General features: G+C 55.3%; 1 protein-coding gene across 1 annotated transcript in view; it reads right to left on the minus strand.

Moving 5' to 3' along the window:
- Positions 1-10,064: 10,064 nt before the first annotated feature.
- Positions 10,065-22,874, minus strand: part of FLYWCH1 (FLYWCH-type zinc finger 1) — a gene marked incomplete at both ends in the record, with an annotated part of 31,149 nt that continues 18,339 nt past the window's right edge. The window contains 7 exons of the mRNA XM_080703985.1: positions 10,065-10,102; positions 11,506-11,778; positions 12,318-12,581; positions 14,044-14,304; positions 14,541-14,966; positions 16,853-17,344; positions 18,775-19,127. Coding sequence (XP_080560111.1) covers positions 10,065-10,102; positions 11,506-11,778; positions 12,318-12,581; positions 14,044-14,304; positions 14,541-14,966; positions 16,853-17,344; positions 18,775-19,127 — 2,107 coding nt within the window. The remainder of the gene's footprint in view (positions 10,103-11,505; positions 11,779-12,317; positions 12,582-14,043; positions 14,305-14,540; positions 14,967-16,852; positions 17,345-18,774; positions 19,128-22,874) is intronic.

Consider the following 22,874-nt stretch of genomic DNA (forward strand, 5'->3'; position numbering starts at 1 on the left):
TTGGGGGGAGGCCAGCGCAGGTGCGTGGGAGGGCGGGGGCAGGGGAGGGAGCTGGGGGCCTGCCCCCCCCCCAGCAGCGGGTCTCGCCCAGACCCCTTGTCCCATCAGTCCAGCTGGTTCCCTCCCGGGTGCACCAGGGCCCCCAAGGCTGTGGGGCCCAGGACGCCCTTCCAGTCCTGTTCATTCAGACCGGGCCCCCTGCACGGGGAGAGTCCAGAGCAGACAGAGAAGCAAGGTTGTGGGTGGGGGCCTGTGAGGACTCCGGGAGGCCCAGGTGGGATCTCGCACTTAGGGTCTCACCTGAAGACTGGGCGGGGCACTGATGGGGCTCATGGAAGGAGATGGTGCTGATATGCAGGCCAGCCCCCCCCCTCCCGCCTTCTCCAGGCGCTCGGACTGCGGGGACTGCGGGGGGCTGAGGTCCTCCTGCACTGACCACCCCAGCTGCCCGAGAGCCAGGGAGGGCCCCGGGGCCATGGCCAAGGCCAGCATGCAGGAAGGGGTGAAGTGGGGGCAGTGACAGTGATCCCCTGTGCCGAAAGGGGATCATGTGACAGCTGGCAGAGGAAGCCCCCAGGCAGGACTGTGGGCCTAAAGGGATGTCCACTGCCGGGTCTGGTCCGCCCAGTCCTGTCTCCAGCAAAGGGGGCAGCTGGGAGAGGGAGAGCGAGAGGGTTCGTGCGGGGCACTGAGCTCGGGGTGGAGTGTCCCTGCTGCAAGCTCCCGTCTCAGGTCCCCAATGGAATCTTCAAGAACTAGGAAGAGCCTCGGTGGCCCGCACACCTCCCGCCCTTTCTCAGCCTTAGGCCCTCAGCCTGCTGCAAGCAGCAGCCTGTCTGCGCTCCCAAGGGTGGAGGGAGGAAGTGTGTTGGATATTTGCATCTCCCCATTCTGCAGACCCTCAGGCTGGGGCTTAGAGGCCCTTGGCGTCTGGCGGTGCCCCCAGCTATTGAGTGTTGGAGCCAGGATTCCATTGCTCCGTACAATTTGTAAACTGGGAGCTAGGCTGCGCCCATCGCTTGCCCTTCTGGGGTCCCTGACTGCACAGGGACCTGTGGGTTCACCACCCCCGCCTGCCTCCACTTGATAGTCCCGAGGCCGCTACCCTGCCCCTGGTGTGAGCTAAAGCTTTTGGAGCAGGGTCTCCACCAGCCTGGTTCACAGCGAGGAGACAGGACAAGGAGGGGCCGGGGTTAGCCTAGGGTCTGCCTCCAGCGGTCTTGGGCAGGGGTGGGTAGGGAAGGGTCTCCGGCCAGGTGGGTTTTGCCCTCCCTTCCTTTGGGCCATGTGATGCCGGACTTGCCAGGTCCATTGGGGAGATGGTGGAAAGTCGGGGAGGAGCCCGGTCTTTGACCCAACAGACCCCCAAGGAAGGGGAGCAGGCAGGCGTTCTACCTGAGCTCCCCAGCACCTCCCCACTGTGTGTGTGTGTGTGGTTCAGGGGATGGAAGCCAGGGGCATTCTACCTCCAAGTGAAACCCCAGCCATATTTGTTTTCTTATTTATTTTGAAACAGGGTCTTACTGAGTTGTAAAGGGCCTCACTAAGTAGCTGAGGCTGGCCACAAACCACAATCCTCCAGTCTCAGTCTCCCAAATGCTGGGATTAAAAGCCTACACCACCATGCCCGGCTTTTGCGGTACTAGGGATGGAACCATTGGGGATTCTACCTCTGAGCTACACCCCCCCTATTTTTTTGGTGTGGAACTAGGGTTCCTGGTAACCCTTCAACCTCTGGGCTACACTCCCAGACCCATTTTATACTTTTTTATTTGGAAACAGGGTCTCATAAACCAGCGGGCTGGCTTCGAACTAGCGCGATCCTCCTGTCTCCGCCTTCCTAGCGCGGGGATTACAAGCGTGCGCCACCACACCCGCCCCCCCCCCCATTTTTTATTGTTTATTTTGAAATAGAGTCTCACTAAGTTGCAGAGGGCCTCACTAAGTAGCTGAGGCTGTCCATGAACTGCAATCCTCCTGTCAGCCTACGGAATGCTGGGATTACAAACCAAGTGTGCGCCACCACGCCCCGCTTGAGACCCTGTTTCTTCCTTCCTTCCTCTTTCTTTCTTTCTTTCTTTCTTTCTTTCTTTCTTCCTTTCTTTCTTTCTTTCTCTCTTTCTTTCTTTCTTGGTGGTACTGGGGATGGAACCCTTCTACCTCCAGGCTACACCTCCCAACCTATTTTATATTTTTATTTGGAAACAGGGTCTCTTAAACCAGCGTGGCTGGCTTCGAACCTGCGGGATCCTCCTGTCTTCGCCTCCTAAGCAGGGATTACAAGTGTGCGCCACCATGCCTGGCAAGACTCTGTTTCTAAAGAAAGTAATAATTACAAAAGGGCTGCGGGGCCAGGTGTGGTGGTGCACACTTGTAATTCGAGTGTTTGGGAGGCTGAGACAGGAGGATCACAGTATCACGGCCAGCCTCAGCTACTTAGTGAGGCCCTTTAGCAACTCAGTAAAACCCTATTTCAAAATAATGAATAAAAAATAGGGCTGAGGGTATAGCTCAGAGGTAGAATGCCCCTGGATTCCATCCTCAGTCCCATAAAAACAAACAAACAAAAAACAGGGTCTCGCTAAGTTGCTAAGTCTGGCCTTGAGGCTGGCCTTGAACCTGTGATCATCACCTCAAGAAGGTGCCTCCTCCTGCCCCACCATGCTCCTGCTCATGGCACCCTGGGGCCAGCTGCTGCCCTCCTTACAACCCAGGGCTGAGGCAGCACCACCCTGGGAAGGGCTTGCAGCTGGTCTCCATCCGTAGCCCAGAGGAGGGACAGCTGCAGACACCTCTGCAGAGCCCAGCACCTCCTCGCCATCTCCCGACGGCCCCCTGAAGCCAGGCCTGGTGGCACACACTTGTAATCCCAGCATTCAGGAGGCTGAGACAGGAGGATGGGTTTCAAGGACAGCCTAGCTACTTAGTGAGGCCCTTTGAAACTCAGTGAGACCCTGTTTCAAAATAAATAGAAAATAGGGCTGGGGGTGGAGCTCGGAGGTAGAATGCCCCTGGGTTCCATCACCAGTACCGAAAAACCAACCAACCAAAAATAAATAAATAAATAAATAACAACACCTGCTAATGTGGGCTCCGTACTGGGTGAATCCATGGGGACCTGCATCCTGGCCCCTAGGTGTCAGGGATGATGGCGGAGCAGCACCTGCGGAAGTGGCTGCTCCCCGCCCATGGCCCTGACTTCACCCCAAGGTAGCAGGGGTCCTGTTACCCCTTCCCTTAGCAGTACCCTTGTCTGTGGGGGTGACAGGGTGACCCAAAGGAGCGCTGGGAGCAAACACCTTGGCCTGGCGAGTGGCAGAGCGGGCAGGGGGGAGGCCAGGCACGGCTGAGCAGGTAGGGCTGTCGCCCACGGATCTCTGGCATCCCAGGACAATGCACCCCTTCCTCGCACAGCCTGACCTCTCCCCAGGGCCATGCAGAGGTCCACTCGGGACCCCCACAGCTCCTCAACTGCCTTGGCCAGCATGTGTGGGGTCACTGGCTCGTGGGCACAAAGCTAGGGGGCCTTCCAGGCCAGCCCCCCACTCCTTCCTGGGCGTGGGGCTCCTGAGGCTCAGCCCTTCCTGGGTCTGGGAGGGCAAATGTGTAAGGCAAGTTGGTTTGGGGCTGTGGCAGGCAGAATTCTAAGACAGTTTCCAAGATTCCTGCCCTAGGCATCCACATGCTCTGCGAGTGCCCCCCCAGGGGATATGGACGGACCCCTGAGTATACCAGATGTCTCTCGTGTTATATGTTATGTGGCAATGGTGAATGTTTTTTTGCGGATGTATTTAAGGTCTCTAATCAGTTGCTGAGTTAATCAAAAGGGAGGAGGGGCTGGGTCCACCTTAATTCCGGTATTTGGAAGTCTGAGACTGGAGGATCATAGGTTTGAGGCCAGCCTTAGCAACCTAATGCAATCCTATCTCAAAATAAATAAAATGGGCCAGATATGGTGGTACACGCTTGTATCCCCGGTACTTGGGAAGCTGAGGCAAGATGATTGCAGGTTCGTGGCCAGCCTAGCTATTTAGTGAGGCCCTCTGCAACTTAGTGAGATCCTGTTTCAAAATAAAGAATAAAAAATAGAGCTATGGGGTATAGCATAGAGGTAGAAAGCCCCTGGGTTCAATCCTATCAAAATAAAGAATAAAAAATAGAGCTATGGGGTATAGCATAGAGGTAGAAAACCCCTGGGTTCAATCCTAAGTACTGCAATAATAATAATAATAATAATAATAATAATAATAATAATAATATAATGTATAAAAAATAAATAAGTAAAAAGGGCTGAGTGCTTAGTAGGCTGAGACAGGAGGATCGTACAGGTTCAAAGCCAGCCTCGCTATTTAGGCTCTCAGCAACTTAGTGAGACCCTGTTTCCAAATAAAGTATAAAATAGGTCTGGGGGTATAGCCCGGAGGTAGAAAAGCCCCTGGGTTCCACCCTCAGTACCAAAAAAAGAAAAAAAGAAAATAAAGGGCTGAGGGTATAGCTTGGAGGTAGAATGCCCTGGATTCAAACTCCAGTACCCGCCTCCCAAAAAAAAAAAGAAAAAAAGGATTGAGCGCAGTAGCACATATCTGCAGTTTCGGCTCTTGGGGGAGCTGAGGCAGGAGGATCCCTGAGCCCAGAGTTCCGGGCTATACCCCCAGACCTATTTTATACTTTATTTGGAAACAAGGTCTCACTAAGTTGCTGAGAACTTCACTAAGTAGCTGAGGCTGGCTTCGAACCTGTGCAATCCTCCTGTCTCAAGCCTCCCAAGCACTGGGAGTGAGACGCCATCTTAAAAAAAAAAAAAAAAAGCCAGGCGTGGTGGTACACACTTGAAATCTCAGTACTTACGGGGCGTGGTGGCACACGCTCATAATCCCAGCATTTGGGGGGCTGAGACAGGAGGATCGTGGTTCGCGGACAGCCTCAGCTACTTAGTGAGGCCCTCCGCAACTTAGTGAGACCTATTTCAAAATAAAGAATAAAAAAATAAAGCTGGGGGTGTAGCTTGGAGGTGGATGCCCTGGGTTCCATCCCCAATACCACAAAAGAAAGAAGAAAGAAAGAAAGAAAGAAAGAAAGAAAGAAAGAAAGAAAGAAAGAAAGAAAGAGAGAGAGAGAGAAAGAAAGAAAGAAGTAAGTAAATCTCAGTACTTGGAAGTTGAGACAGGAGAATCACAGGTTGACAATAAGCCTCAGCAAATTAGGGAGGCCCTTTGCAACTTAGACACTGTTTCCAAATAAGAAATAAAATAGGGCTGGGGGAATAGCTCAGAGGTAGAAGGCCCCTGGGTTCAATTTTCAGTACCATAAAACAAATCAATTAAAAACATAAGCCTGGCGTGGTGGTGCACGCTTGTGATTAGCTTGGGAGGCTGAGACAGGAGGATCGCACAGGTTCAAAGTCAGCCTCGGCTACTTAGTGAGGCTGTCAGTAACATAGTGAGACCCTGTTTCCAAATAAAGTATAAAATAGGTCTAGGCCGGAGTTAGGGAAAAAAACAAAACCATAGGAGGTGTGGAGGAGCATGCGCGTGGGCAGCCTGACGCTTGGTCAGGGAGCCTTTGAGTCTGAAGTCTAGATGGTTCTCTAGCTGCCCAGAAGCAAGTAGCCCTGAGTTCCACAGCGCGTGGAAACGCACTGTCCACAGGCGAGTGTAGGAGAGGACCTGGGGCCTAGATGAGCTGCCCCGGCTGCCACCCGACTGTAGCCTGGGGCCCCTGGTTCCCGACTGGCAGGCCACAAGCGGGCATTTTAAGCCACTAAGTTTGTGGTCATTTGTTTAACAGCAATAATGTGTGCTGGGCGGCACAGAGGTGGGCAGGACTGAGGGCAGCGTGAGGTGGGGTTCTTGTGGGCAGGGTAAGGGGAGCTGGATCAGCCCAAAGGCAGCCCTGATAGCCTCCTCCTCGGCAGGTCCCTGGGCAGCTGGGCCTATTTACCTGGCAGTCCTTTCCCTGGGACTCTGGGATGGGAATAGGAGGCTAGTTTGCGTCCTGGGAAATTGGACATCTCTCTGGGGAGCTGGGCATCTAGTGGCCGGGGAGGCAGAGGGAGCACTGGAAGGAGGTACCGGAAGGCAACCGTGATCAGGGGCTGGGCAGCCTGTGATGCCCTGTCCTTCCCGTCTATCCCAGGGAATCCTCTTCTGGCCCTTGCTTAAGCCAAGTCGTCTGACACAGAACCAGGGCAAGGGCTCCTGGAACAGGTGCAGTGTGATGAGATTTGCATTTTATTAATTTGTTGGTGCTGGGAATTGAACCCAGGGACATTTTACCTCTTAGCTACACCCCTAGCTCTATTTTTTTGTTCTTTATTTTGAAACGGGGTCTGCGTTGCAAAGAGCCTAAGTAGCTGAGGGTATTGGTGTATCAAAATCCTCCTGTCTTAGTCTTCCAAGCATGTGCCACCACGCCTGCCCCCCTAGTCCTTTTTATTTATATTTTGAAACTGGATCTTACTAAGTTGCAGAGACTGGCTTTGAAGCTGTGATCCTCCTGTCTCGCCTCTCAAATCCTGGGATTATAGGCATGTGCCCTGTACCCAGTTCACTGGACCATGTTAACTGGTGGCGGGTCTGGTTGGGGGGCCCAGGGCAGCCGGCAGTCACAGTCAGGTGCGGGTCAGGATGACAAATGGGGAGTCACCTGTCCGGAAGGGAGCCAGGGTGTGCGGGGTGCCACTGCCCCTCCCGCCTGCCCCAGCTCATGCAAGGCTGTACTCGGAGGATCGGGCCCAGGGTGGCAGCGAAGAATCAAGCCTCTCCCAGCCCGGTGACCTGCTCCTTCGGGGCCTGGAGAAGGCCAGAGCAGATCCCCTCAGCCCCTCCTGAGCTCCTCCCGCGTGCTCTTGGTCCGGGGCACCTCTGGGCCAGGTGGCCATCGCTGCCCAGGTGTGTGTGAGGGTCTCCCCAGGAACTGCCTGCCCAAACCCGCGGCACTGAAGGCTGCGAGGCTCCACGGTGACGTCATCACAGCGGGACGTGAACACACCGCAGGCAGGCACAGCGAGCCTAAAATGGTGTTTACTGAGGGAAGCATGAGCAGCGGCCCAGCGGGTGCTGGCCTGTCACTGTCGCACAGCGGGCCCGCGCGCCATGGCCAGCTTGCCAGGACTCTGTGACAGCGCGGGGACAGGGATGTCCAGGGCGCAGCCTTGTTGGCACGCAGGGCTCTGCAGACCCCCGTGGGTGTGGGGTACCCCTCCTCAGAGGCCTCAGACCCTGAGCTTCCCAGCAGGCGGGGCCGCACCCCGCCACCAGCCATCTAAGTCTCATCGGGCCTTGGGTGCCCGCGGGAAGCCAGGTGGAGCAGCCCTGGAGCTGCCAGGGCCGCGGGAGGTGGAGCAAGGCCTCTGCTTGACCTGTAGGCGGCAGGTGGCCTAGGAAGGCCCGTCCCCCCATGGCCTGCGTTGGCGGGGGTGGGGGGGTTGCGGCGGGCCCCTCCCACACGCCCGGCTCCAGGCTCGCTGAGCTCAAGCAGGGTCTTTGGCAAAGCCGCGCACTCTGAGGACGAATGGGCGATGGGCGCCTGCAGCTTGGGTGCGGAACACGACAACGACGCTGCCCTAGCGCTTCCAAAGGTCAGGAAGGCAGCGCAGCCACCTCCCCAGCCACGCCAAGGCACTGGCACGGCGGCGTCTGCCACCAAGCTCTCCTCGCAGGAGGCCTCTGAGGGAGCCTGAAGGCCTTTGCAAGAGTGAAAGTTTGCCGAGTGGATCTGCGTGGATGGGAGACGCCTGCGTGGCGAGGAAGCACGTGGGCGCCGTGCGGCGGGCGCAGGGCCCTCCGCTGCCTCCGAGGGGTCCTCACGGGGACTCACCGTCCAGGTTTCTCTCTTCAGTGTTCCTGATTGTGAAGAAACGCCAGGTGTTAAAAGATCCCAACGTGGTGCAAGTGGATAACAAAGAAAGTTACGGATTCCTGAAATGTTTTTTTCTAGAGATAACCATCGGCTAGATCATATACGCCTACCTAGGGCCTCAAACACACTAGCCAGCACTCTACCGCCAACAGGTGTGCCCAGCCCAGAGTGCAGGATCTGTGTGTGTGAGAGACAGACAGACAGACAGAGATGAATACTGACAGACAGACAGGCTCAGATTAGCAACTGGGGATGAACCCAGGGGCACCCTACCACTGAGCTGTATCCCGGCCCTTCTTACTTTTCATTTTGAGATAGTAAGTTTCAGCTTCCAAGGCTGGCCTTAAACTCTCCAGCCTTTTGCCTCAGCCTCCTCAGCTGCTAGGATGTAAGTGTTTCCCTCTGTGCTCAGCTGCTGCTGCTACAGCTTCTTTTTTAATTTATTTTTATTTTCGGTGGTACTAGAAATGGAATTTAGGGATATTCTGATACTGAACTACATACCCAACACTTTTTTTTTTTTTTTTTTTGGTGGTACTGGGGGTGGAACCCAGGGGCTTTCTACCTCCGGGCTATCCTCCCAGACCTATTTTCTATTTTATTTGGGAACAGGGTCTCACTAAGTTGCTGAGAGCCTCACTAAGTAGCTGAGGTTGGCTTCGAACCTGTGCGATCCTCCTGTCTCAGCCTCCCAAGCGCAGGGATTACAAGCGTGCGCCACCACGCCCGGCCCCAACCCTTTTTCTATTTTATTTGGAGACAGAGTCTCACTAAGTGCTGAGGCTGGGTTTGGATTTGTGATCCTCCTGTCGGTCTCCCAAGTACTCGGATCATAGACGCACAGCAACTTCTTATCTATGTGTTGGAACTAGGGGTTGAACTCAGGGGCATTCTACCCGATTTATACCCCAGCCCTTTAATTTTTTCCCCCCCAGTACTAAGGATGGAACCCAAGGGCATTGTACCTCCAAGTTACATCCCCAACAATATTTTTTAGTCTATTTTATTTATTTATTTATTTATCGGTGGTATTGGGGTTCCTGGAAGCCCTTCTACCTCCGGGCTACACTCCCAGACCTACTTTATACTTTTTTTTTAAATTTGGAAACAGGGTATCTTAAGCCAGCGTGTCTGGCTTCGAACCTGCGTGATCCTCCTGTCTCCGCCTTCCAAGCGTGGGGATTACAAGCGTGCGCCACCACGCCCGGCCTTCTTTTTTATTTTTGAAACAGGGTCTCCATAAGTAGCTGATACTGTCCGTGAACCGCAATCCTCCGGTCTCAGCCTCCCAAATGCTGGGATTACAAGCATGCGCCACCAGGCCCAGCATTTTTTTTTTTTTTTAATTTAGTTCTCACTAAGCTGCTAAAGATCTTACTAAATTGCCGAGGCTGACCTGGAGCCTACAATCCTCCTGTCTCAGTCTCCCTAGTCCTAAGGCATGCACCACTGCACCTGGCTTCTCAGTCTTGACCCACACAAGCTATGAGGCCCAAGTTTTGGGGTGACTTAAGCACAGCATCAGAGAACTAATACATTACCCACAAATTGGCTGGCTCTCGGGAGAGCAGGTGTTGAAGCACAGTTGATCGTCAGGCAGGTTTGTCTCTTCTGAAAAACAAAATGGAAAATATGAATTAGAATTATTTTCCTAACCAGGTGTGATGGTGCAGGCCTGTAATCCCAGCACTTGGGAGGCTGAAACAGGAGGACCACAGGTTTGAGGTCACCTGTAGTAACTTACTGAGGCCCTCTGCAACTTAATGGGACCGTGTTTCTTTTGGCTCTGAGTATGGAACCCAGGGGCAATCTACCTCTGCACTACACCACCAACCCTATTTTATTTTTTATTTGGGCCTCACTAAATTGCTGAGGCTGGCCTTGAACCTGGGATCCTCCTGTCTCAGTCTCCTAAGTGTTGGGATTACAAGTGTGCAACATCACGCCTGATGAGACCGTTTCAACAAAATAAAAAATAAAATGGGGCTTAGGGCAAAGTTTGGAGGTCCAACACCACTGGGTTCAACCCCAGTACCACACCAAAAAATTATTTTCCTGCGGAAGTTGAACCAATAACACATTGGTTAATGATCATCCTGAGGCCTGAAGGATAAAGGAAAGCAGAAAAGTGGCAGAGGGAGTCACAGGGAGTTCGAGGCTTCCCTCATCCCACTCCAGCACCAGGGCAGAGCTGCGTGGGACCCTCAGGGCTCTAGCCTGTCGCCCAAAGAACTGGGGGCCACTAGAGGGCAGGAGAGATGCGTCGTTCCAGGGTATCTGCCGGCTTTGCCATGTCTGTTTTAGGCAAACTGTGGCTTCCTCACGGACATCTGCCTTCAAACAGAGATCAAGCATCTTTTGGGTATTTATTTATTTATTTTGCAGCACTTGGAATAGAACCCAAGGCATTCTACCTTCGAGCTACACCCCCAGCCCTATTTCTTATTCTTTTTTTTTTCTTTGCAGTACTGAAGGTGGAACCCAAGGGCATTCTGCCTCTGAGCTGCACAGCTCTTCCTTTTATTCTAAGTGCCTTAACTTAACTTATTTATTTATTTATTTTGGTGGTACCGGGGTTCCTGGAAGCCCTTCTACCTCAGGGCTACACTCCCAGACCTCTTTTATATTTTTTTATTTGGAAACAGGGTCTCTTAAGCCAGCGAGGCTGGCTTTGAACCAGCACCAGCCTCCTGTCTCTGCCTCCCAAGCGCGGGGATTACAAGTGTGCGCCACCACGCCCGGCGTGCCTTAACTTTTTAAAGGTCATTATCTCTTTTTTTTTTTTTTTTTTTTTTTTTTTTGCGGGTCTGGGGATGGAACCCAGGGGCATTTGACCTCCGGGCTACACCCCCTGCCCTATTTTTTATTCTTTATTTTGAAACCGAGTCTCACTGAGTTGCAGAGGGCCTCACTAAGTAGCTGAGGCTGTCCGCGAACCGCGATCCTCCAGGTCTCAGCCTCCCGAATGCTGGGATTACAAGCGTGCGTCACCACGCCCGGCTTTCATTATCTCTTTTGAAGATCTAATGAAAAATATAGACTACTGCAGCCAGGTGTAGTAGCTCACACTTGTAATTCAAGTACCTGGAGGCTGAGAGGATTGTAGGTTCAAGGCCAACCTCAGCAACTTAGCAAGACTCTATTTCAAAATAAAAAAGATAAAGAATGAAGGTATAGGTCAAAGTTAGGATGCCCTGGGTTCACTTCCCAGGACCAAAATCAGTCAATGAATAAAACTCGCAAGCCGGACATGGGCGCGCACTTATCATCCCAGCATTCGGGAGGCTGAGACAGGAGGATCGTGGTTCGCGGACAGCCTCAGCTACTTAGTGAGGCCCTCTGCAACTCGGTGAGACCCTGTTTCCAAATAAAGACTAAAAAATAGGGCAGGGGGTGTAGCTCGGAGGTCGAATGCCTTGTTCAATCCCCAGTACTGCAAAAAAAAAAAAAAAAGAGAGAGAGAGAGAGAGAGAGAGAGAGAGAGAGAGAGAGAGAGAAATAATAGCTGAAATGGGAGCTACTTTTAAGGACAGGACAGATGGAGGTGTGGTTTCAGCGTCAGGAGAAGAGGAGAGATGAAGTCTCTAGTGAGGCAGAAAGGCTGGTGGGCGCTCCGAGGCCGCCTGGCCGCCAGCTCCGGCGTACCTGCGTCCTCCTGCGGGGCAGGGTTGGGGAGCCGCTCCCGCTGCCGCAGGGCCTCGAGGCCCGCCAGGTCGGGCGGGTGGCAGTGCCTGCGCATGACCATCACCCGGCGGCCCTGGGTGATGGCGCGGCTGCGGCAGCCCAGCCGGGCCTGGTCCCGGCACATCCAGTACACCTTCTCGCCCGCAGCCTTCTCCTTCCTGTACAGGAAGGACTCGTACACCAGGAACCTGCCTCCCAGGGAAGTCCTCAGGAACTCCAGGGGCTCCAGGGGCTCTGCAGGGGAAAGCGCCAGTCAGGTGTGGCCCTGGCCAGCCCCAGCTGGACATGCGGGCCTCAGGCAGGCGCCTGTGCTCGCCCTTCAGTCTGCCCTCGGGCCCTGACACCGTGAGCGCGGTGTGGCGTCCCTTCCCAGGGCTCCCCAGCCCTGAGTGGCCTCTCGGACTCACACTTGCTGCCGTGTCCCTGGGCAGAGGCGGGGCTGGCCTAGGGGTCCCCCAGGGGCCTCCCAGCTCCTGTCCCCCACTCCTCAGCCACCTGGCAACCAAGCTGACTTAGACATTAAAGAAAATGATCCAAAAGTCACGTGATGTTAGGGTGCAGCGGCCAGAGAAAAGGAAGTGGGAACAGAACAGGGGCCGCAGCGGGAGGCCCGGAGGGGACGGGGGTCTCTGGGTGCAGATAATGCCACCCCGCCCCCACTGCCCTTTTCCTGGAGGTCTCAGCCATTTCTCCCGCCCACAGCCAGTCCCAGGCTGGAGCCAGCGCCGCGGGGCAGAGCTCGGAGCCCAGGGCCGCACGCCCGGCGCCCGCACCTGGGCCTTCCCAGTGGGTAAGGTTGGGCAGGTGCTCCCGCTGCCGCAGAGCCTGCAGGCCCGCCATGTCGGGCGGGTGGCAGTGCCTGCGCATGACCATCACCCGCTGGCCCTGGGTGATGGCGCGGCTGCGGCAGTTCATGCGCGCCTGGTCCCGGCACGTCCAGTACACCTTGTCACCGGCCGCCTTCTCCCGCCGGTACAGGAAGGACTCGTAGACCAGGAAGCTGCCCCCCAGGGGCGTCTTCAGGAACTCGGGAGCATCTAGGGGAAGGCAGAGAGGGAAGACCATGAGGGAGGAGTGGCCGCAGCCCAGGCCCTGGGGAGAGGGAGGAAGAGTCCTGTCTTCAGAGCCAAGAGCAGCAGGGCCCCTGAGTGAGACCCCACCCCGTGCCCCCGCATCCCCTGCTCACAGGCGTGGCCCTCGAGCCCAGCACACAGACCCTGCATCGCCCAGCCCGCTGAGCTGCCACTGCCCGGGCTCCCTCTCCTGGTCCTGCCCCGGCTGCTGGCTCAGGAGGGGCCTTCCCCACCACAAAACAAGGGAAGGAGACGCAGGTCTGGCAAAGGGGACTGGGGGTGCTGGCCGGCTGCAGCAGGGCCGGAGGCCACCACGGGGAGAGGTGCTGCGGTGTACTGAGTGATCAGGAAGGGAGAGCGAAGGAAGGAAACAGCGATAGAAAACCAGGCAAGTAAGTAAAGTAGCTGCTGGACCACAAAGAACAGAGCTGGACAGGGAAGGAAATGGACTGCAGGACGCTCCCAGCTCAGCTGCCACGGGGCTCGACAGCAAAGACAAAAGGAGCTGTGCAACAGGTGCGCCTCTGCTGGAAACCACCGCGACAGGGCACTGGGATGCCGAGCAATCGAGCAATCGCAGGAACACAGTTTAAGAAACAGGAGCCCCGCGTGGTGGGTGGCGCACACCTATAACCCCAGCGTTTGGGAGGCTGAGAAAGGAGGATCTGGGTTCGCAGAGCTACTACTTTGTGAGGCCTTTTGCAACCCAGTGAGGCCCTGTTTCAAAACAAAGAATAAAAAATAGGGCTGGGGGTGTAGCTCAGAGGTAGAACACCTCTGGGTTTCATCCCCAGTACTGGGAAAAAAAAAAAGAAAAAAAAAAAAGAAAGAAAGAAAGAAAAAGAAAAAACCCCCGAAACCCCAGGACTCAGAAGCCTAGGAGCCTGGGGAGCATGAAAGTCTGGGCAGGACAGCTTTTCTCGGCCAGACAAGGCCAGGAATGCTTATGCTGCGGGCCCTAGGATGGAAGGATGGAAACACCGTGCCCGGCGGGCGGGGCTCAGAAGCCCTGGGTTCCGCCCTAGCACTGCAAACCCTAGCAAACCAGGCACTGTTGGGGTGACCTGCTGGAGAGGCTGAGACACAGAGCCCAGCTGTGTCGCGGCGCAGTGTCTATGGGGAAAGCCGAGCGGACACCTGGATTCCGGGTCAGTTTCACCTCCGGTCAGCTCCTGCGCTGCGGGAGGGGCTCGGCGCCTGCGGTTATGTGTGTCTGCTCCACTGTAAGGGTGAGAGCCTGGTGCAAACTCTCCTACGGGCACTACGGAGGGGGAGGGAGGGGAGCAGGCGCCTCAGGATTGAGGACTCCCCAGGAGGCTGTACTGCGCGGGGCAGGTGTGAGGGGACACGGCTGAGGACACCGGTCTAGAACGTCCCCGGGCGGAGGGAAGGCGGCGGTCGGGCCTGGGGAGGGCCTGGGCAGTACCTGGGCTCTCCCACTGGGCGGGCCCGGGCCGCCTCTCGCGCTGCCTCATAGTCTCCAGTCCCAACAGGTCGGGCGGGTGGCAGTGGCCGCGCATGACGGTCACCCGCTGGCCCTGGGTGATGGCGCGGCTGCGGCAGCCCATGCGCGCCTGGTCCCGGCACGTCCAGTACACCTTGTCGCCCGCCGCCTTCTCCCGCCGGTACAGGAAGGACTCGTAGACCAGGAAGCTGCCCCCCAGGGGCGTCCGCAGGAACTCGGGGCCTGGGGGAGGCGTGGCGGTCGGGTGGGGGCGTGGCATGGGGCAGGGGTGGGCGTGGCGTTCAGGGGGCGTGGCGGCCGGAGCCTAGGGGCAGGGGGCGTGGCGGGCAGGGGTGGGCGTGGCGGCCGGAGCATAGGGGCAGGGGTGGGCGTGGCGGGCAGGGGTGGGCGTGACGGCCGGGTCGGGGCGTGTCCGGTGGGCGTGGCCTCCCGGTGGGCGTGGCCGCCCGGGCACTCACCGAGCGCGGCGTCCTCCTCCGGGCCGCGCGGGGCGGGCGCGCGCTCCTTGGGCCTGGCTCGCCGCCGGGGCCGGGCCGGGCCGGGGTCCGGGGCGCCCCCCTCGACGGCGCGCGGCGCGCCCTCGCAGCCCCCCGGGCCGGGCCGCGGCGCCCGCAGCGCCTTCTCCTGCTGGCGGCGCGCCTCCAGGCCCTCGCGGTCGGGCGGGTGGCAGTGGCCGCGCATCACCGTCACGCGCTGGCCCTGCGTGATGGCGCGGCTGCGGCAGCCGTGCAGCGCGTGGTCGCGGCACGTCCAGTACACGCGGTCCCCCACCGCCTTCTCGCGCTTGTAGAGGAAGGACTGGTGCACCAGGAAGCTGCCGCCGTAGCACGTCTTCAGGAACTCCAGCGAGGGCGCCAGGCGCGGAGGGGCGCCCCAGGACAGGCCTGGGAGGGGAGGGGGCTGACGCTGGGGCCGGTGGGGCGGGGTCCACCTGGGCCCCTCGCGGCGGGCCAGGCTCCAGCCCAAGTCCCCGGTCCTTCTTAGCCACATTTTAATTTAATTTATTTTTTAAGGTACTGGGGATAGAATCCAGGGGCATTCTACGCCCAAGCTACACTCCCAGCCTTATTTTTTTTATTATTTTGTTTTGCTTGGGGTTTTGGTGCTGGGGATGGAGCCCAGGGGCGTTCTACCTCAGAGCTATACCCTAGCCGTTTTTTTATGTTTTATTTTGAAACAGGGTCTCCCTGAGTTGCAGAGGGCCTCGCTAAGTAGCTGAGGCTGGCATGAACCTCCCGCCATCTTCCCATGTCAGCCTCCCAAGTACTGGTATTACAAGCGTGGGCCACCATTCCTGGCTCATTTTTATTTATTTTTTTATTTTTTGTGGTACTGGGAATGGAACCCAGGCACATTTTAACTCTGAGGTACACCCCAGCCCTATTTTTTTAGTCTTTTATTTTTAAAGGGGTTCTTTTGTCTTTAAAAAAAAATTTTTTTTTCCGGGTCTGGGGATGGAACCCAGGGCCATTCGACCTCCAAGCTACACCCCCTGCCCTATTTTTTATTCTTTATTTTGAAACCGGGTCTCACTGAGTTGCAGAGGGCCTCACTAAGTAGCTGAGGCTGTCCACAAACCGCAATCCTCCGGTCTCTGCCTCCAAATGCTGGGTTTACAAGCTTGCACCACCATGCTTGGCTTTTTTTATTTTTTTGTCTTTTTGGAACCAGGAACCCAACCAAGAGCGCCACACCTGCAAAGCAGGCGCTTTGCCACTGAGCTACATCTCCGCCCAATCTTTTATTTTTTTATTTTTTATTTTTTGGTGGTACTGGGGGTGGAACCCAGAGGCTTTCTACCTCCGGGCTATACTCCCAGACCCATTTTTTATAATTTTTTTGGAAACAGGGTCTCACTAAGTTACTGAGAGCCTCACTAAGCAGCCGAGGCTGCCAACCTTTTATTTTTGAAACAGGTCTCAGTTGCGAAAGCCTCACCAGGTAGCCGAGGTCAGAACCCTAATCTTCTGGTCTCTGCCCCCCGAGTGCTGGGGTTAAAGCATGCGCCTCCATGCCTGGCTCATTTTTATTTTGTATTTCTATTTTTTAGGAATTTCTTTAAATTTTTAATTTGCTCTTTGAATAATACATGCACAGGGGGCTGTAAAACTCCAGTGGTACTGAAAGTTACCACTGTGAAAAGCTCTCACCCCCTGCCCAGTGCTGCAGGAGCCTGAAATCCTAAGTCCTTTCTGGGTCAGGAGATACTTGGGCCTTCCCGAATGCAGGCCCACCTCCTAATTACTGGTAATAAAAATGACCACCCAAACCCCCAGCTACCTCTCACCCAGCCCCGGCTAGCTGGACCGGTGCCGAGCTGCCGAGCGCGGCTCTGCGGCGCCCCAGGCTACTTCGGAATTGAAGCGCATTTTCCGGGGCTAAAGGGCCAACATCAGGTGGGGCTGGGATTTGGCCCTGGGTGCCAATGCCCAGGGCTCTTACTTGACGCCTGCCCATACTTAACACCAGAATCATGGCAGCCTGATAAGAGTCCCAGGTCAGGGCCCCGTGCCAGGCCCTGCTGCAATGGGAAATTCTGGGAAGACCCCCCCACACCCCCAGTCCCAAAAGAACGGCCAGTCCAGAAGCAGTAGGACTACCCAGGAGCTTGATGCTTATGGGACATTTTTTTGGGTTTCCTTCAAGCACTGTTTTTTTTTCTTTTGAGCACATTTTGAAAAAAATGTCCAGGACCCCACATTTCTGTTTCGGCGTGAAAGGACCTGTGGTTCCTACCCCAGTGGAGGTGTGGGGGTGGAGGCGTACTTACCCATCCCCATCTTTTGCCGTTTCTTGAAGGGCAGGCTCAGCAGGGGTCGGGTCACTCTCTGCTCCTCCAGGGCTGGCTGGCTCTGTACCTGCACAGGGGTGGGCTCGGGCTCCTCCGGGCACGGCCATAGGCTCACCTCCTCCGGGGGCTCCTGCACAGGGCCCCCAGGGCCCTCAGGAGCCTGGGGGTCCTCCTGGCCCTCTGGCAGGACTGGGCCGGGCAACTTCTCCTTCTGGCGCCGGGCCTCCAGGCCCTCCTGGTCGGGCGGGTGGCAGTGGTCGCGCATCACGGTGGCCCGCAGGCCACGGGTGATGGCCCGGCCCCGGCAGCCCAGCCCCGCATGCTGACGGCACTTCCAGTACACCTTGTCCCCCACGGCCTTCTCCTGCTTGTACAGAAAGGACTCGAGCACCAGGAGGCGGCCCCCGAACGGGGTCCTCAGGAACTCCAGGGGCTGCGTGGGGGCTGGGGGCAGGGAGGCTGGATTAGGTGCTGGAGATTACAGGAGAGCCCTAGCGGGGGCGGGGGCGCCAGATGAGGTGCCTGCCAGGCACGAGGCCCAGACTTACTTAAAATGTTCTACCTTGGAACTACACCCCCAGCCTGATTTTATTTCTTATTTGGAAACAGGGTCTTGCTAGGTTGATGATAGTCTGACTACTTACTGAGGCTGTCCTTGAACCTATGATCCTCCTGTCTTAACCTCTCAAATACTGGGATTATAGGCGTGCACCTCCATGTCCAGCTCGCCAATTCATTCATTCCTTCCTTCCTTCCTTCCTTCCTTCTTTCCTTCCTTCCTTCCCTCCTTCCTTCCTCTAGAGATTGAACTCGAGAGTATTCTACATTTGAACTACACCCCTAGCCTTCCTTTTTTTGTAGTGCTGGGGGTGGAACCCAGGGGCTTTCTACCTCCGGGCCACACTCCCAGACCTATTTTATATTACATTTGGAAACAGGGTCGCACCAAGTTGCTGAGAGCCTCACTAAGTAGCTGAGGCTGGCTGCAAACCTGTGTGATCCTGTCTCAGCCTCCCAAGTACTGGGATTAGGAGTCTGCACCACCATGTCCAGCTCCTAGCTCCTTTTTAAAATCTTTCTGGTTTTGAAACAGGGCCTCACTAGGTTTCTGAGAGTCTCCCTACGTTGCTGAGGCTGTCCTTGAACCTGTGATCCTCCTGTCTCAGCCTCCGGATTATTGGGATCACAGGTGTGCATCACCATACCTGGCAAGCCCAGACTTTCAAGCTGTTTCTTTTTGTTTTTGTTTTTTAGAGTCTGAGGATGGAACTCAGGGGCATTTGACCTCCGAAATACACTGCTGCCCTATTTTTTATTCTTTATTTTGAAACCGGGTCTCACTGAGTTGCAGAGGGCCTCACTAAGTAGCTGAGGCTGTCCGCAAACTGCAATCCTCTGGTCTCAGCCTCCCAAATACTGGGATTACAAGTGTGCGCCACCACGCCCGGCTTGTTTCTTTTGTTTTTTTTATTGTTTATTGTTTTTGTTTTTGAACTGGGGACTAAACCTAGGGGCAATGTAACTCTGAGCTACACCCCCAGTCCTATTTTATATTTTTATTTTGAAACAGGGTCTCACTAAGGACCTAAGAAGTTGAGGCTGGCTGTGAACCTGAGATCTTCCTGTCTCAGCCTCCCAAGTCAAGGCTACTTCTGAGGAATCTAAGGAATTCTGCACATCATTGCAGTCCCCATGAGCTCAGGAAGGTCAGGTGCCCAGGTGGTGCTACACTGCACAGGGATGGTGCTGCCCGATGGGCACCCCAGCCAGGACAGAGTTAGAGACCAGGAGGTGCTGCGGGAAGCCAGGCAGGACACTCAAGCACACCACCCTGGGAAGCACAGTGCGCAGGCTGCGTCTCAGCACGCGGGCCCGCAGTGGCGGGGCCAAGGAGGGCTCACCTGTGTCCAGCCTGCTGCGTTTCTGCACCGGGCCCCGCAGGTGTGGTGGCACTGGGGCCCGCGGGCGTGGCTTCGCTTTCGGTGGTGGTGGCGGTGGCAGTGGTGGCGGCTGCTCTCCCTCGGCTGGAAGGATCTGGAGGGTGCCTGCCAGGGCTGTCGGGTCAGAGGTCTCCAGGGACACAACACAGTGCACTTCCACTGGCTTGGAGCCCACCCCATCCCCATCCTCGTCGGAGACTGTCAGCAGAATCAGGTTGAAGTCCTGGGGCTTCTCGGGGTCTACCAGGATGACATCTGTGCACGCCTCGGGGGCTGGCTCCTGGCCGGCCTCCACGCTTTCGCCCTCCTGCTCCCTGGGCTCCGGCAGGGGCATCTCGGGATTGACAGCTGCGGCGGCCCTCCGCCCACACTCAGCTCTTTGGTCAAACAGGTGCCTCCTCCTCCTCCTCCCTGGTCAGGAACCTGGGAGTCCAGGGGCTCTGTCCTGAGAGAAGAGGCAAAACCCCAGTCAGCAGAGGAAGGCCCTTGGGGCTAGGGCTCTGGAGTACAGACCTGGGATGGGGCTTGGGGCTTGGGGGCGTTGAGGTAGGGACTCCTGATGGAACTGGAGGCCCTGGCCTGGTTCCTCTTCAAGCAACTTGGGATGTACCCAAACCTCACCCTTGCTGGGCGTGGTGGCGCACGCTTGTAATCCCCGCGCTTGGGGAGGCAGAAACAGGAGGATCGCGGAGGTTCGAAGCCAGCCGCGCGCGCTGGCTTAGGAGACCCTGTTTCCAAAATAAAAATGTAAAAGTAGGTCTGGGAGTGTAGCCCGGAGGTAGAAGGGCTTCCAGGAACCCCAGTACCACCAAAAAAAAAAAAACCTCACCCTTCCCATCTGCACACTATGCGCTGGGGCTGTCAGATGACTGATGTACTATAACCGAGTTTCCATCCATGGAGACTTGTCTGTCACAGGGTCCCTTGCCCTCTACCATTGAACCTCAAGCTCATGAGTAGACCACTTTTTGGGGGGCTGGGGATTGAACCCAGGGACAGTCTACCTCTAAGCTACAACCCCAGCCTTACTGTATTCTATTTCTTTTTTTTGGTGGTACTGGGGATGGAACCCAGGGGCATTTGACCTCAGAGCTACACCCCTAGCCTGATTTTTTTATTCTTTATTTTGAAACTGGGTCTCACTGAGTTGCAGAGGGCCTCACTAAGTCACTGAGGCTGGCCCCGAACCACGATCCTCTGGTCTCAGCCTCCCGAATGCTGGGATTATGTAAGTGTGTGCCACCACGCCCGGCTCTATTGAATTCTTTTATTTTGAAACATAGGCTCACTAAATTGCGGAGGGCCTAAATTGCTGAGAATGGCTATAAACCTGTCATCCTCCCAAATCAGCCTCCTAAGTGCTAGGATTACAGGTGTGCGCCACCACCATGCCTGGCTATGAATCAACTGTTCTTTTTTTTTTTTTGGTGGTACTGGGGATGGAACCCAGGGGTCTTCTACCTCTGGGCTACACTCCCAGACCTTTTTTATATTTTATTTGGAAACAGGGTCTCTTAAGCCAGCTGAAGCTGGCTTTGAACCCGCACCATCCTCCAGTCTCAGCCTCCCAAGCGCGGGGATTACAAGCGTGCGCCACCACGCCAGCTAAATCAACTGTTCTTATTGACCCAATTGACAGGTGAGGACAGAAATCTGATATGCCTGCGGTTGAAGAGGCAGGCAGTTGGGCTCCACTGTCTCCGCTCAGATGCCCAAGGACTTGCCTGGGGTTTTCTGGTCCCAGGTAGTGCTTGGTAGTGCTTGGTGCTATGGGCCAGGCCAGAGCTGGCTCTTTAGCCTAATCCATACAGTTGAAATCCTCAGTAGCAATACTCCAGATGACCACAGGGTGGCGATGTTTCTCCCTAAGATTTTCTTTTTTCTTTTTTTTCCTTTCCAGTACTGGGGTTCCTGGCAGCCCTTCTACCGCTGGGCTACACTCCCAGACCTATTTTTTATATTTTTTTAAATTTGGAAACAGGGTCTCTTAAACCAGCATGGCTGGCTTCGAACTTACGAGATTTTCCTGTCTCGGCCTCCCAAGCACGGGGATTACAAGCGTGTACTGCCACCACGCCCAGCTCTCCCTAAGATTTTCTATAGTCTTCATGGTAAAATTTAACCGGTGACTGACTGATTTATTTACTTACTTATTTTCGTGGTACTAGAAATTGAACCAGAGTCATCTACCTTTGAGCTACACCACCAGCCCTATTTTCTATTTATTTATTTATTTATTTATTTATTTATTTATTTATTTTTAGTGTGGTATCAGGGATGGAACCCAGGAGCATTCTACCTCCGAGCTATACCCCCTGCCTATTTTTTTTTATTATTTATTTTTTGTGGTACTAAGAATGGAACCGGGCATTCTACTTTTGAGCGACACCCCTAGCTCTATTGTTGTTGTTGTTGTTGTTGTTGTTGTTGTTGTTGTTGTTGTTGTTGTGTGGTACTGGGAATTCTACCTCTAAGCAATGCCCCCAGCCCTATTTTTTTTTTTTTTTTTTTTTTTTTTTTGCGGGTCTGGGGATGGAACCCTGGGGCATTCAACCTCTGAGCTACACCTCCTGCCCTATTTTTTACTCTTTATTTTGAAACCGGGTCTCACTGAGTTGCAGAGGGCCTCACTAAGTAGCTGAGGCTGTCCGCAAACCGCGATCCTCCAGTCTCAGCCTCCCAAATGCTGGGATTACAAGCGTGTGCCCCACGCCCAGCTTTATTCTTTATTTTGAAATAGGGTCTCATTGAGTAGCTGACACTGTCTGCGAACCATGATCCTCCTGCCTCAGCCTCCCAAATGCTGGGATTACAAGTGTACGCCACCACGCCCAGCTTTAGCCCTATTTTTTATTATTTTGAAACAGGGTCTCACCGAGTTGCAGAGGACCTCACTAAATAGTAGGTGAGGCTGTCCTCGAACTTTGATCCTCCAGTCTCAGCCTCCCAAATGCTGGGATTACAAGCATGCACCACATCTGGCTATGTATGTATGTATTTATTTATTTATTTGTAGTACTGAGGATTGAACCCAGGGGCATTCTACCTCTGAGCTACACCCCCAGCCCTATTTTTTTTGTGTGTTGTTCTTTGTTTTGAAACAGGGTCTTGCTGAGTTGCAAAGGGCCTCACTAAGTAGCAGAGGTTGGTTTGAACCTACAATCCTCCTGTCTCAGCCTCCCAAGTACTGAAAATACAGGTGTACACCACCATACCTGACTGCACTTTTTTTTTAAAGTTTAAAATAATGTAAAAATACAAAATTTCTGAAAATCCAAGCTTCAAACTTACGAAAGCAACAGTTGACACAGACAATGAGCAACACAGAGACCCCTGTACAGAACGAGAGACAGAGAGACAAAAGAGGGAGCGCGCGCAGCACGCCACGCGGGCGCCGCGGGGCCTGCCCGGCGCTACCTCACTGGTCCTTGACCTGGAGCCCGAGCCGGGGACGAGAGCCTATGACGTCAGCCCGGCCTCCCCTCAGTAACCTAAAGGCCTCCCTTTCAGGTGTCACCACCATCCCTGCTCTGGCCCTGGGAGACGGTGGCCTCAGGCATTAAGTGAGAGGCCCAGGACTAGAGCCCAGGCGGGCCGGCCCAGAGCTGAGGCACGCCCTCCTCTGCCCAGAGGAGCCGTCGCTCTAGGAACTGCTCCGGAGCCGGGTCATGCCTTGGGAGCCAGCACCCCACCCACGTGTCCCTGCAGACCAGCTACTTTATCCTTCAGATAGTTCTGCATCATAGTGGCTCCAGCTGAAACTGGCCAATGGGAGACACCATAGAAGCCTGGAGGAAGAGCCAGGGTTCTTGCAGCTACTGTCGGGGCATCTCCACCAGCGCCACCCGCGCCAGGGCCCCGCAATCACCCCGATGTGTAGGGTCGCCACCTGCTGACCTTGACCCTCAGGCCTGGCTATGGTGGCTGCTTCCGGCCACGCTAATCTCTGGGTTACCGCGTCCTTTCCTGTCTAGCTGCTGAGCTCTTCGACCTCTGAGTCGAACTACGAAATTCCCAGCCAGGCCCAGCGTGGGGCGCGTGTAACCCCAGCACTCGGGAGG

Source organism: Muscardinus avellanarius (assembly GCF_963383645.1).
Source record: "Muscardinus avellanarius genome assembly, chromosome: 10".
In the NCBI taxonomy this organism is placed as follows: domain Eukaryota; kingdom Metazoa; phylum Chordata; class Mammalia; order Rodentia; family Gliridae; genus Muscardinus; species Muscardinus avellanarius.